Raw genomic sequence first — 15,901 nt, forward strand, 5'->3', positions numbered from 1 at the left:
AGAATAAACCTGGTAAAACACTGATTATAAAGGAACTGTGTGTACCTGTTGCTGTCAAAATAAAGGAAAATAAAACTCTAAAACAAAAAACCCCAGCAAGCCACAGCCTGAAGAAAACAAGGTAAAACACTGATTATCAAAGTCAAAAGGTCCCACAGGCTATGATGACTATGGCAGCAGCGAGTTCAAACCCACTGCAGAGGAAGGCAGGGCCCAGTCCTGTCCTTCCACCTGTCTACTTTCCCCGGGTCGCCGTTCACACCTGTCCCAGGGACACACCAGCATACTGAAACAGGTCTGGAACCCTGACCACTGCTCAACACTGGATCAGAACTGTGCCGCCTCACTGATCCTGCCATGGCGGCAGCTAAGCACAGAAAAAAGAAAAACGAAACGGGAAGAAAAGCAAACCACCGCTAAAGAAACAAGGTACACTGATGTCAGCAAGTCACATAAAAAATAAAATTCTTCTTCTTCTCCTCCCCCAACTCTGTGAAGAGTCAGTGGAGCATCACACAGAACTGTTCACCACATTCCTCCAGGTCGGTCAGTTATGTGTCAAAACCCTGGGTCCACAGAGACCCAGATCCAAAATAAAAAAAAAAGAAAAACAACAAACAAAACAAAAAATCCAACTTTTCCACCAGTTCCAGAATCACAGCACTCACTGTCTCTATCCATTTGAATCCCTGTCATCTGGTAAAGAAAGGGGAAGAACTCTGTGAACTCTTCAACAGGAAGAGTTGCAGGAATGCCTGTGTGGCCATGTGTGTGATGGACGGGGAGGGGAGGGGAGGGGGTGGGGTTGGCGGGATGGGCCGACAAAGACGACAGTAAACTCTAGTGTACACGGCAACAAACAGCCAGCAGACACACACATAAAACTACCAAAGGAAACAGACGACTGCTTGTCTAAACAGAAGACTGTTTATCTGAAGAGAATGACTTTTGATCCTAACAGAAGACGGCTGATCTGAACTCCCCCACTGACCCATGTTCATGCCATGACAGAACAATGGTCAGACATGGGCTGACCCATCAAAACACACAGATGACGGGCGCAATAGCCGAGTGGTTAAAGCGTTGGACTGTCAATCTGAGGGTCCCGGGTTCGAATCACGGCGACGGCGCCTGGTGGGTAAAGGGTGCAGATTTTTACGATCTCCCAGGTCAACATATGTGCAGACCTGCTAGTGCCTGAACCCCCTTCGTGTGTATATGCAAGCAAAAGATCAAATACGCACGTTGAAGATCCTGTAATCCATGTCAGCGTTCGGTGGGTTATGGAAACAAGAACATACCCAGCATGCACACCCCTAAAAACGGAGTATGGCTGCCCACATGGCGTTGTAAAAACGGTCATACACGTAAAAGCCCACTCGTGTGCATACGAGTGAACGCAGAAGAAGAAGAAGAAGAAGAAAACACACCGATGGGAATCTGACACTGAGGCAAGGCTGGCAGGAAGTGACCAGTATAGATCAGACAGCTCTCCTCACACTTCCCCCTCAACTCTGTGAAGAGTCACAGCCGTGCTGACACTGAACAACTGTTCACCAGATTCCTCCACGTCTGCTGGTTGTGTTTAAAAACCTGGGGTTTTTGCAAATGGTTTTCCCCGTCCACTGTGCAGTGTTGCCAGTCCATCATTTCTCTCTGTCTTCCTCTGTCTTCCTGTCTTCCTCTGTCTTCCTCTGTGTCTTCCTGTCTTCCTCTGTCTGTCTCCCTCAACAGAGAGTTCACATATGTTTTTCATTGCAACATAAAAAAAAAACCCTCACTAAACTTTTAAAACCCTAAAGTATTAACATGGAAAGAACCATATTCTGAGTGTCATCTCATGCCCCTCGCATTAATAGTCATCTGCTACTTAGACGAGAACTATGATTTTAGTCAGGGAAAAATCCTCAGGGGATTAAAAAAGAAAAAAACAACAACAAACTTTTGAAGAAAACCAAAACTGACTGGAGTACTGTACTGATAGGTGTTGTCCTTCATCCATGTGTTCAGAGTGATGTATGTGTGTGACAGCTGGCTGACTAGTTTGATTTGTAGTGATGTATGTGTGTGACAGCTGGCTGACTAAAGTCTGATTTGTAGTGATGTATGTGTGTGACAGCTGGCTGACTAGTTTGATTTGTAGTGATGTATGTGTGTGACAGCTGGCTGACTAAAGTCTGATTTGTAGTGATGTATGTGTGTGACAGCTGGCTGACTAAAGTCTGATTTGTAGTGATGTATGTGTGTGACAGCTGGCTGACTAAAGTCTGATTTGTAGTGATGTATGTGTGTGACAGCTGGCTGACTAAAGTCTGATTTGTAGTGATGTATGTGTGTGACAGCTAGCTGACTACAGCCTGATTTGTAGTGATGTATGTGTGTGACAGCTGGCTGACTAAACTTTGATTTGTCTCCAGACAATATTTAGTGCAATATAAATGCATCGGTTGTTATAGTACTTAATATTAACGGTCGCCCCTTCTTTCCTCTGTAACTCACACACCTGGAGTTTAAACATCAGTTGAAAAAACACCACAAACAACATTCACTTTTCTAAGGATTTCTTCCCCTTTCAAAACAACCTCCAGGCTTCCGTTCAAATGACTGTATGTAAACTAAAAACTCTGTACCCGAAACAATCCACCCAATCCTGAACTGAGGGCAGACATAATTATCCCAGAAACTGAACCTTCGGAGATCACAGCGGAAAGAAACAAACAGAAACGACACTTGCACCACCAACATCATCGACGGCCAGCACAGAGCTCACTGTTTGCAGACTGTTGACAGTGTAGAGGCATTGGGGCGGCTGATGAAGACGATGATGAAGACGATGATGAAGACTGGTCGAGGAGAGACGTGTCCGTTGCTTGCTGCGGCACTGTGGGCCGGATGTTTTGTGGTTCGCCCCTCACCCGCACAGTTTCTCTGCATCCAGTGTGAACCACAGCACAGCTTTCTTCACAAGTGACTGACTATTCGCCTCAAGTCTTTCCATTCGCTATCACGCTGTCCGTTTTTGTTTTTTTTTGCTGTGTGGCAACCAATCTGCACGCAGCTTGCTGTTTTTCCTTTCACAGAGGGAGGGGGGGTTTCTGGAGGCAGACCTGAAGAGGACAGGCCACACCTGGAGGCAGACCTGAAGAGGACAGGCCACACCTGGAGGCAGACATGAAGAGGACAGGCCACACCTGGAGGCAGACCTGAAGAGGACAGGCCACACCTGGAGGCAGACCTGAAGAGGACAGGCCACACCTGGAGGCAGACCTGAAGAGGACAGGCCACACCTGAAGACAGACCTGAAGAGGACAGGCCACACCTGGAGGCAGACATGAAGAGGACAGGCCACACCTGGAGGCAGACCTGAAGAGGACAGGCCACACCTGGAGGCAGACCTGAAGAGGACAGGCCACACCTGGAGGCAGACCTGAAGAGGACAGGCCACACCTGGAGGCAGACATGAAGAGGACAGGCCACACCTGGAGACAGACATGAAGAGGACAGGCCACACCTGGAGGCAGACCTGAAGAGGACAGGCCACACCTGGAGGCAGACCTGAAGAGGACAGGCCACACCTGGAGGCAGACCTGAAGAGGACAGGCCACACCTGGAGGCAGACCTGAAGAGGACAGGCCACACTTGGGGGGACAGCTAGCGTGACTGGCACAGGACCAGGATGGCTGGAGAGTGCTTGGTGGTGGCCTGTGTCCCCAGATGGTAGATGAGGTGAAGTTGCTGGGGGGGCGGGGGTGCTGGGGGAGAGAGGAGGGGGGGGGCATGTTTGCAAATCGAAATGAAGCAGTGCAGCTTACATACCAATGTGTGTTACAACCTGAAAAAAACAAACAACATAACTGGACAACCCATTGATTACAGCCACCGAGGGGAAGATGGGAGAAGGTGGTGGTGTGGGGGGAGGTGGGGGGGAGGGGGATTGATCCCAGAAGGGAGACGATCACAGTCTGCGCTCCGACAAAAGTGTTCTGATTGGCTGAGCAGGCGGAAGGGGGGGGGGGGGGGAGGAATTAGGAAGGAAGGAAGACATAGGGGTCACAGGTCGCTGCTATGGCAACCCGCCTCTTCTCAGAGTCCTCGGTTTGGGAGCGGAACTTTGTCTCTGACAATCTGAAACAAACCACGCAACAGTGTCCACAGATTTGATGTGTGATAATCATCATCATCATCATCATCATCATTATCATCATCATAATGGTGAAAATTTGAATCCATATAGTACCTATTCTCCAAACAGGGCTCTAGTAGGCGTTTTAAAAGAAAGGGCACACACACAAACCCACACGCACATACACATGCACACACACACATACACAAACACACACACACTCACACACACTCACAGATACGCACCCACACACTGAGATGAGAAACACACAATGAGAGGAAAGGAATGATCAGTGTCAGTCAGCTCTACCCAGGTAAGGCAGCCTGCTGTCACAATGACTGCTGGTATAGCACTCACAGCTTGGTCTCTGACCACACGACGGTGTGATGGCCTAGAGGTAACGTGTCCGCCTAGGAAGCGAGAGAATCTGAGTGTGCTGGTTCGAATCATGGCTCAGCCGCCGATATTTTCTCCCCCTCCACTAGACCATGAGTGGTGGTCTGGACGCTAGTCATTCGGATGAGACGATAAACCGAGGTCCCATGTGCAGTATGCACTTAGCGCACATAAAAAAAACCCACGGCAACAAAAGGGTTGTTCCTGGCAAAATTCTGTAGAAAAATCCACTTCGATAGGAAAAACAAAAAAAACTGCATGCAGGAAAAAATACAAAAAAATGGGTGGCACTGTAGTGTAGCGACGCGCTCTCCCTGGAGAGAGCAACCCGAATTTCACACAGAGAAATCTGTTGTGATAAAAAGAAATACAAATACAAATACAAATTACATAAAGATCAACAACAACAACAATAATAATAGTAATGATAATAATAATAATAGTAATGATAATAATAATAATAATAATAACATCAATGATAATAATAATAAGAACATGTGGAAGAATCTGCCACTCTGGTCAGCCAGTAGTGTGTTTGTGCTTGAAAACTGATACATCCTTCACATATATCTTCCGTCCCAAAGTCAACACTAACAACATCTTGACCTGGTGTGTGTGGTAGTTGTCATGTATCACTAACAACATTTTGTTGTGGTAGTTGTCAGGTATCACTAACAACAACACCTTGTCGTTGTCAGGTATCACTAACAACACCTTGTAGTTGTCAGGTATCACTAACAATACCTTGTAGTTGTCAGGTATCACTAACAATACCTTGTAGTTGTCAGGTATCACTAACAACACCTTGTAGTTGTCAGGTATCACTAACAACACCTTGTAGTTGTCAGGTATCACTAACAATACCTTGTAGTTGTCAGGTATCACTAACAACAATACCTTGTCGTTGTCAGGTATCACTAACAATACCTTGTAGTTGTCAGGTATCACTAACAACACCACCTTGTCGTTGTCAGGTATCACTAACAATACCTTGTAGTTGTCAGGTATCACTAACAACAATACCTTGTCGTTGTCAGGTATCACTAACAATACCTTGTAGTTGTCAGGTATCACTAACAACACCACCTTGTCGTTGTCAGGTATCACTAACAACAATACCTTGTCGTTGTCAGGTATCACTAACAACACCACCTTGTCGTTGTCAGGTATCACTAACAACACCTTGTCGTTGTCAGGTATCACTAACAATACCTTGTCGTTGTCAGGTATCACTAACAACAATACCTTGTAGTTGTCAGGTATCACTAACAACAATACCTTGTAGTTGTCAGGTATCACTAACAATACCTTGTCGTTGTCAGGTATCACTAACAACACCTTGTCGTTGTCAGGTATCACTAACAACACCTTGTCGTTGTCAGGTATCACTAACAATACCCTGTCGTTGTCAGGTATCACTAACAATACCCTGTCATTGTCAGGTATCACTAACAATACCCTGTCATTGTCAGGTATCACTAACAACACTACCTTGACCAGACGTTTGCGGTAGTTCTCCTCCGCCTCGTTGTTGCTGGGTCTGGGGCAGTTGAGGTCTGACCTCTTCAGCAGGGTTTTCAGCCGGTCCAGGGTCATGATGACCACGGGGTCCACACGGTTCCTGTTGATCAGGCCCACCAGGTACTCCTTGTAGTGGTTCCTGAAACACACATCATCAGTCATGATACTGCCCTGTGTGGACTGTATTGTATTGTATTGTATTGTATTGTATTGTATTGTAACATGTGTCGTGACTCACACATACACACAACAACACATATGGTGACTTACACACGTAACATGCGTCGTGACTCACACACACACACACACATGGTGACTTACACACGTAACATGCGTCGTGACTCACACACACAACACACATGGTGACTTACACACGTAACAAGCGTTGTGACTCACACATACACACAACAACACACATGGTGACTTACACACGTAACATGCATCGTGGCTCACACATACACACACAACACACATGGTGACTTACACACGTAACATGCGTCGGGACTCACACACACACACACAACACACATGATGACTTACACACGTAACATGCGTCGTGACTCACACACACACACACACACACACGGTGACTTACACACAGAGCCCAGCATGGCCCATCACAGTGTCCTTGCCGCATGACTCGTCTGACCGCCCCGAGTCAAACTCCTTCTGTTCAATGACCGGGCAGTGCTGAACGTCCTCCTGTCCCTCAGGGGGGTCTGTGTTGAACACCACTCGGGACTCCTGGAAGTAAAGATTGGTGTGGTGTGGTGTGGTGTGGTGTGGTGTGTGTGGTGTGGTCTGTGTTGAACACCACTCGGGACTCCTGGAAATGAAGATTGGTGTGGTGTGGTGTGGTGTGGTGTGGTATGGTGTGGTGTGGTGTGGTGTGGTCTGTGTTCAACACCACTCAGGACTCCTGGAAATGAAGAGTGGTGTGGTGTGGTGTGGTGTGGTATGGTGTGGTGTGGTGTGGTGTGGTGTGGTGTGGTCTGTGTTCAACACCACTCAGGACTCCTGGAAATGAAGAGTGGTGTGGTGTGGTGTGGTGTGGTGTGGTGTGGTCTGTGTTCAACACCACTCAGGACTCCTGGAAATGAAGAGTGGTGTGGTGTGGTGTGGTGTGGTCTGTGTTGAACACCACTCGGGACTCCTGGAAATGAAGATTAGTGGTGTGGTGTGGTGTGGTGTGGTGTGGTATGGTGCGGTGCGGTGCCTTGTTGTGTGGTGTGGTGTTGTGTGGTGTGGTGTGGTGCCGTGCCTTGTATTGCGTTGTGTGGTGTGGTGCGGTGTGGTGTGGTGACTTGTGGTGTGTGGTGTGGTGTGGTGTGGTGTGGTGACTTGTGGGGTGTGGTGTGGTGTGGTGTGGTGTGGTGTGGTGTGGTGCCTTGTGTTGTGTGGTGTGGTGGGGTGTGGTGTGGTGACTTGTGGGGTGTGGTGTGGTGTGGTGACTTGTGGGGTGTGGTGTGGTGTGGTGTGGTGTGGTGTGGTGACTTGTGGGGTGTGGTGTGGTGGGGTGTGGTGTGGTGTGGTGTGGTGCCTTGTGTTGTGTGGTGTGGTGTGGTGTGGTGCCTTGTGTTGTGTGGTGTGGTGACTTGTGGTGTGTGGTGTGGTGTGGTGTGTGGTGTGGTGTGGTGTGTGGTGTGGTGTGGTGTGGTGTGGAGTGGTGTGGTGTGGTGCGGTGCCTTGTGTGGTGTGGAGTGGTGTGGTGTGGTGCGGTGCCTTGTGTGGTGTGGAGTGGTGTGGTGTGGTGCGGTGCCTTGTGTTGTGTGGTGTGGTCCATTCTGAACATCATTCTGGACTCCTGGAAACATGGTTTGGTGGTGTGTCGTGTAGTGTGTCATGTCATGTGTTGTTGAGCTGTGTTGTGGTGATGTGTGGTGCTGTGATGTGTGTTGTGATGTGTGGTGTGATGTGTGTTGTGATGTGTGGTGTGCTGTGTTGAGCTGTGTTGTGGTGATGTGTTGTGATGTGTGGTGTGGTGTGGTGTGCTGTGTTGTGGTGATGTGTGGTGTGGTGTGGTGTGCTGTGTTGTGGTGATGTGTTGTGATGTGTGGTGTGGTGTGGTGTGCTGTGTTGTGGTGATGTGTTGTGATGTGTGGTGTGCTGTGTTGTGGTGATGTGTTGTGGTGATGTGTGGTGTGGTGTGGTGTGCTGTGTTGTGGTGATGTGTTGTGATGTGTGGTGTGGTGTGCTGTGCTGTGTTGTGGTGATGTGTTGTGATGTGTGGTGTGCTGTGTTGTGGTGATGTGTTGTGGTGATGTGTGGTGTGGTGTGGTGTGCTGTGTTGTGGTGATGTGTTGTGATGTGTGGTGTGGTGTGGTGTGCTGTGTTGTGGTGATGTGTTGTGATGTGTGGTGTGGTGTGGTGTGCTGTGTTGTGGTGATGTGTTGTGATGTGTGGTGTGGTGTGCTGTGTTGTGGTGATGTGTTGTGATGTGTGGTGTGGTGTGGTGTGCTGTGTTGTGGTGATGTGTTGTGATGTGTGGTGTGGTGTGTGGTGTGCTGTGTTGTGGTGATGTGTTGTGATGTGTGGTGTGGTGTGCTGTGTTGTGGTGATGTGTTGTGGTGATGTGTGGTGTGGTGTGGTGTGCTGTGTTGTGGTGATGTGTGTTGTGATGTGTGGTGTGGTGTGTTGTGCTGTGTTGCATCATACAGAGTTGTATCGAGCTGTGTTGTGACAGATCCATGATGAACACCACTTTGTATTTTGTGCTGAGCTGAGCTGAGCTGTGCTGAGCTGAGCTGAGCTGAGCTGTGCTGAGCTGAGCTGTGCTGTGCTATGTTGTGCTGAGCTGTGCTGTGCTATGTTGTGCTGTGCTGTGTTGTGTTGTGCTGAGCTGTGCTGTGCTATGCTGTACTGTACTGTGCTGTGCTGTGTTGTGCTGTGCTGAGTTGTGCTGTGCTGTGCTATGCTGTGCTGTGCTATGCTATGCTGTGCTGTGCTATGCTGTGCTATGCTATGCTATGCTGTGTGCTGTGCTGTGCTGTGCTGTGCTATGCTGTGTTGCACTGAGTCCCCCTCACCCCTCAATTTCAACTTCAAGAAGGCATCAAAATAAAAAGACCCATCTACATAACCCCCCAAAAAACGAAAAAAAAACCCCACCACCACCAAAACCTGCTTCTGTCATGATCAGTGTGAGGACACAGCGATGACAGTGTAACAGCCTCAAAGTGCCCCCCAGCCCCACCCCTTGCCCCTCCAGCAGGATCTGACTCAGGGATCAAACCAACGAGGATACGAACAGGGGGGGGGGGGGGGGGGGGTACACCGGTACCTTGAGCAGAGTCTGCAAGCACGGTACATCCTCGTCCCTGAGGTAGAAGAAGCAGTCACGTGGGTGGTGAGCGTGTAGACCCCCCATCTTACAGTGCCGCGATGAACACATCTGTAACACGTAACATGAATACATCTGTAACACATAACACGAACATATCTGTAACACATAACACAAACACATCTGTAACACATAACACGAATACATTTTGCAACACATAACACAAACACATCCCAAACATATCTGTAACACATAACACAAACACATGCATAACACATAGCAAACAGTGATGGTGGTGAGCGTGTTACAGTGCCGGGATGAACACATGTGTAACACACCCACACCACCACTACACATCCCCCACACAGCAAGGGTGAGCATGGGCGCTGGCTGGCTGAGTTGTGTGACGTGTGCCTGAAGTTTGTGCAACTGATGTATTTTGTTCTTTTGTCATTTATAAATTGTGACCTCATGTAAAATGCTGAATACCACCAGGCTGCTGCTCCCGTCATTATCAGGCAACGCTTTCTTCCTCACCTTCAGCCCGTGTGCCTTATGATGCTGTGTGCCTCATGTGTGGTTTGAATCTCCTCAAACACCATCATGCGCACTGGCCGAGTGGTTAAAGTGTAATGAGACTTTCACTCACAGGGTCCCAGGTTCGAATCTTGGTTACGGCGCCAGGTGGGTAAAAGGCGGAGATTTTTCCAATCTCCCAGGTCAGCATATGTGCAGACCTGCTAGTGCCTGAACCCCCTTCGTGTATATACGCACACAGAAGATCAAATACGTATGTTAAAGATCCTCTAATCCATGTCAGCGCCCGATAGGTTATGGTAAGAAGAACATACCCAGCATGAACACCCCTGAAAATGGAGAATGGCTGCCTAGATGGTAAGGAAAATAAACAAAAACGGTCATGCATCTAACATGTCTGAGTGTGTGTGCGTGCATGACTTAAACCTGACTTCTTTTCAATTACCACATACACAGTCATGCAAATGCAACCTTGCACTCATGCACATATACTTTGACACAAACAGGTATACACATGTTCTGTTATTTAAAGAATGAAAAAAAAGAAGAAGAAATTTTGTGGCTAAAAGGATACTTTCAGGTGACTAAAAACAATGAATTTATTTCATGTACAATAATTATCCAGCAACATATTCACCTACTCAATTCACCAAATAATATCCATTCATCAATTCTGTTTGAATAGTTATATAAATTTAAACTTACAAATTTGGGATATTCTGATTTTTCGAATGAACCAGTTAGTATGCTGTACACCTTCAGGAACTGGTGGAATTTCAATCCAAATGAAAGAGACTTTTTGCTAGTCAGGGATGCACAGGGGAAGTAACCTACTTCCGGGAGGTTATCAGCCGTAGCTATTTTCATTTTCTCCGCATAGGAGGGTAGTAGTTTGCACAGGACAGGAATCAGACCCCTGCCAGAGTCTGCACTAGTGGGTCACGGTTAAGTATGTGTAATTAAAAGAGACTTTTTACACACTACATTAATTTTCTCTTAAGATTAGCTCTGCAGTACCAAAAGAAAATCTTTGCACCCAAATGTCCTGTCTACTGGAATTCAGAGCACCACACCAACAGGTGACAGCCAAGATGTGACCTACCCCTCGCTGATAGAAGGGCTGGTAGCATCCGCTGCAGAACTCGTGGCCGCACTGAGGACACTTGAAGTGCATACAGCCCCCTTTGGCCAGGGCATAGCGCATCTTGCAGCTGGGACAGTCTGCACACAGGACGGCTCAACACCATTAAACTGAGGACACTTCACTTGAAGTGCATACAGCCCCCTTTGGCCAGGGCATAGCGCATCTTGCAGCTGGGGCAGTCTGCACACAGGACGGCTCAACACCATCAAACTGTTTCACTGGTAACGAGTTCGTCAAAATGTGCGACATATTGGCTAATTTATTGTGAGGGTAATTCATATTAAGAAACCAAACCCTAAGACCATCCTTGGATTGCCACAAATCCAGAGTATATGTCATAGTTTACGCAAAAAAATATGCAAAAGTACAACAAACTAAGACAGAGAGAGAGAGTGAAACTGAGAGAGACAGAAAGGGAAACTGTGTGAGAGACAGATAGAGGAAAATAGAGAGAGAGAGACAGATAGAGAAGGAACTGAGAGACACAGAGAGAGAGAGAGAGAGACAGAGACAGACAGAGGGGGAAACAGAGAGACAGAGAGAGAAAAACTGAGAGACAGAGAAAGAGAGGGAAAAAGAGAGAGAAACAGAGAGAGACAGGGAAAGACACAGAGAGACACATACACAGAAAGACAGAAACAGACAGAGGAAGTGTGTGTACCAATACGACACACAGAGAAAGACAGAGACACACACACACACGCATACACCCACACACACACAGACTGAGAGACAGAGACAGACAGACACAAACACACACACACAGACAGACAGACACAGAGAAAGTGACAGACAGAGAGACAGAGACAGATACAAACACAAAGAGACAGACAGACAGAGAGACAGAGAGTGTGTACCGATGCCGTTCTCCTCCAGGTGGCGTGCGAGTCCCACGGCCTGGTTGTTGGGGTCGTTGTCAATCTTCCACTGTTCAAACTCTGAACACGTCAACCCCTCGTGCTGGTCCTCCCACTGAACACACCATCAACACATCATCAACACATCACACAATTCACTCAACACACCATCAACACATCACACAATTCACTCAACACACCATCAACACATCACACAATTCACTCAACACACCATCAACACATCACACAATTCACAGAACACATCATCAACACATCACACAATTCACAGAACACATCATCAACACATCACACAATTCACAGAACACACCATCAACACATCACACAATTCACTCAACACACCATCAACACATCACACAATTCACAGAACACACCATCAACACATCACACAATTCACTCAACACACCCTCAACACATCACACAATTCACTCAACACACCATCAACACTTCACACAATTCACTCAACACACCATCAACACGTCACACAATTCACTCAACACACCATCAACACATCACACAATTCACTCAACACACCATCAACACTTCACACAATTCACTCAACACACCCTCAACACATCACACAATTCACTCAACACACCCTCAACACATCACACAATTCACTCAACACACCATCAACACTTCACAGAATTCACTCAACACACCATCAACACATCACACAATTCACTCAACACACCATCAACATGTCACACAATTCACTGAACACACCATCAACACAACACACAATTCACTGAACACACCATCAACACATCACACAATTCACTCAACACACCATCAACACATCACACAATTCATTCAACACACCATCAACACATCACACAATTCACTCAACATACCATCAACATGTCACACAATTCACTCAACACACCATCAACATGTCACACAATTCACAGAACACACCATCAACATGTCACACAATTCACTGAACACACCATCAACACATCACACAATTCACTGAACACACCATCAACACATCACACAATTCATTCAACACACCATCAACACGTCACATAATTCACTCAACACACCATCAACACGTCACACAATTCACTCAACACACCATCAACACATCACACAATTCACTCAACAGAGAGAGAGAGAGAGGGGGAGAAAGACAGAGAGAGACAGAGAGACAGAGAGAGGGGGAAACCGAGAGAGACAGAGAGAGAGAGTTGGTCCAACAGCAAAGTGAGAGCTGTGTTATCGATGGTTTCTCCAGTCAATGGGAAATCCTTTACAGCTCAGTCTTTTGTGAAGGACAATGACTCTCAAACTAGGAGGCAAAACTGCACTGGCTCTTAGTGATGCAGCCTTGGGGGCTAGCTGGCCTTTGGGAACTATCCAAATGCTGACAGTACTAAAACCCTCTTGGCGGAGAGAGTGGGGATGTAACTTGGGCAAGACACTGTCCTATAATCAAATTCTAAACCAGATAGTCAGGACAGCAGTTAGCTCCTCTGCTGTACTGATGGTCATAGTGGAACCACGAGCTCCTCTGCTGTACTGATGGTCATAGCGGAACCACGAGCTCCTCTGCTGTACTGATGGTCATAGTGGAACCACGAGCTCCTCTGCTGTACTGATGGTCATAGTGGAACCACGAGCTCCTCTGCTGTACTGATGGTCATAGTAGAGTGATGGCCTAGAGGTAACGCGTCCACCTAGGAAGCGAGAGAATCTGAGTCCGCTGGTTCGAATCACGGCTCAGCCGCCGATATTTTCTCCCCCTCCACTAGACCTTGAGTGGTGGTCTGGATGCTAGTCATTCAGATGAGACGATAAACTACACGCAGGAAAAAATACAAAAAATGGGTGGCGCTGTTGTGTAGCGACGCGCTCTCCCTGGGGAGAGCAGCCCGAATTTCACACAGAGAAATCTGATGTGATAAAAATAAATACAAATACAAACAAATACAATAGTGGAACCACGAGCTCCTCTGCTGTACTGATGGTCATGGAACCACGAGCTCCTCTGCTGTACTGATGGTCATAGTGGAACCACAAACTCCTCTGCTGTACTGATAGTCATAGTGGAACCACGAGTTCCTCTGCTGTACTGATAGTCATAGTGGAACCACAAACTCCTCTGCTGTACTGATGGTCATAGTCTAACCACGACTGACTGTCACACCCCACCCACCTGTTTCTTGCAGCTGTAGCAGGTCTTTTCGTGACAGTGAGGGCACGCCATGCACAACTGCTGCTCATCGGCAATAAAACCATTCCCGCACTGTGGACATAAAACTATTATCATTACCGTTACCATCATTATCATTGTTGTTATTATTAACATTATATTATTATCATTCTTATTATTGTTGTTGATAGCATCACTGTCATTATTATCATCATTATTGTCATTACTATTATCACTGTAATCATTCTAATTCTTCTTCTTCTTGTTATTAATGATACTTGAATAGCGCCTATCTTCGGTCAGAGGCCAAGTTCCAAGCTCTTTACAGACACAGAGCCACTTGCACAACAGGATGTCTACCTGGGTACAGCCCACTAGCAGCTGCCTTTGAGTGCTCATCACTTGTTTCCTCTTGTTCAGTCATGTTTCACACACACACACACTTACACACACACACACACACACAGATATGTACACACTGACTGACCAGCAGTTGTGATGAAGTGGTCAGTGACCATACCAACAGACACCCTTACACACAATATCAACAGTGTCCAGCCTACTTATTTGGAGTCAGTATTCACTGACACACATTAAAGAGCTGACAATACTCAAGAATATTTCATCCTTTGACCCCACAAGGAAGACATAAAGTCACCTCAATGGTATCATACACTAGAATTTAAATACACACAGCAATCACAGCAATGAAAATTTTGACTTAAACACATGAACAATGATCCTATCAACTTGTAAAATGTGTAATTATTCACATTTAGATGAATTTCCCCACTTTCCTCCTGCTTTCAATAAGTTGCAAATTTAAAAACTGATTTCAGAATCAAAATATTCCTTCAGAATTAACTCATGTTGAAGAACTGCAAATTTTGGAACATTCCATAATAAAATGAAAATCGTCTTACACACACACACAATTACACAGCTGAGACTGCTGGGAATGTCGACAAAGTGGACTCACATGTGCACACCAGCGAAAGTTGGGATCCTTTTGGAGATGCCAGTCTCGCACTTTGGTCTCAAACAGTTCGTACACTTCTCGGTCGACTTGCGTCTGAAGCTGCAAAAGATAACACGGTTCATGCATCTGTCAGCTGCAAAATATGACACGGTTCATGCATCTGTCAGCTGCAAAACATGACACGGTTCATACATCTGTCAGCTGCAAAACATGACACGGTTCATGCACCCATCAGCTGCAAAACATGACACGGTTCATACATCCGTCAGCTGCAAAACATGACACGGTTCATACATCCGTCAGCTGCAAAACATGACATGGCTCATCACCCATCTGTCGTAATTAATACATCTCCTGTCAGCTGCAAAATATGACATGATTCTCAAACACATACATACACACACACACACAGACACACAAACTTGCACTACACCCTGTACAGTCAATGTCCCATTCCAAGGAATCAATGCACATGCTATGCCTGAGTATCAATAATCACATTTTCTAGTTGTCTCCACTGCAAATGAAATTCACTTACAGCTTGGTCTTTTGTGTTAAACTAGGAGGCAGGACTGTACCGGCTCTTAGTGCTGCAGCCTTGGGGGCCAGCTGGCCTTTGGGAAACATCCCAACACTGTCTTAAAACCCCTCTTGGCCGAGAGAGTGGAGATGTAACTTGGGCAAGACACTCTCCACTATAGTCAAATTCTGGCCCAGATAGTCGGAACAGCAGCTGCCTCCTCTGCTGTTCTGATGGTCATAGTCAGACATGACTGTCATACAGCAGCAGCAGCAGCAGCAGCAGCAGTAGTAGTAGTAGTAGTAGTAGTAGTAGTAGTAGTAGTAGTAGTAGTAGTAGTAGTAGTAGTAGTAGCAGCAGCAGCAGCAGTA

At 46.7% G+C, this 15,901-nt stretch overlaps 1 protein-coding gene across 1 annotated transcript in view; it reads right to left on the reverse strand.

The window, feature by feature from the left end:
• Nucleotides 1–3,989: 3,989 nt before the first annotated feature.
• The window catches only part of LOC143285983 (uncharacterized), a 44,939-nt gene continuing 33,027 nt past the window's right edge, over nt 3,990–15,901 (reverse strand). The window contains exons 14-21 of the mRNA XM_076593449.1: nt 15,011–15,109; nt 14,035–14,124; nt 11,859–11,973; nt 10,960–11,078; nt 9,321–9,431; nt 6,636–6,784; nt 6,011–6,179; nt 3,990–4,125 (exon numbers count right to left, since the gene is read on the reverse strand). Coding sequence (XP_076449564.1) covers nt 4,084–4,125; nt 6,011–6,179; nt 6,636–6,784; nt 9,321–9,431; nt 10,960–11,078; nt 11,859–11,973; nt 14,035–14,124; nt 15,011–15,109 — 894 coding nt within the window. The 3' untranslated portion in view covers nt 3,990–4,083. The remainder of the gene's footprint in view (nt 4,126–6,010; nt 6,180–6,635; nt 6,785–9,320; nt 9,432–10,959; nt 11,079–11,858; nt 11,974–14,034; nt 14,125–15,010; nt 15,110–15,901) is intronic.

This window comes from Babylonia areolata, chromosome 9 (assembly GCF_041734735.1).
Source record: "Babylonia areolata isolate BAREFJ2019XMU chromosome 9, ASM4173473v1, whole genome shotgun sequence".
Classification (NCBI taxonomy): Eukaryota; Metazoa; Mollusca; class Gastropoda; order Neogastropoda; family Buccinidae; genus Babylonia; species Babylonia areolata.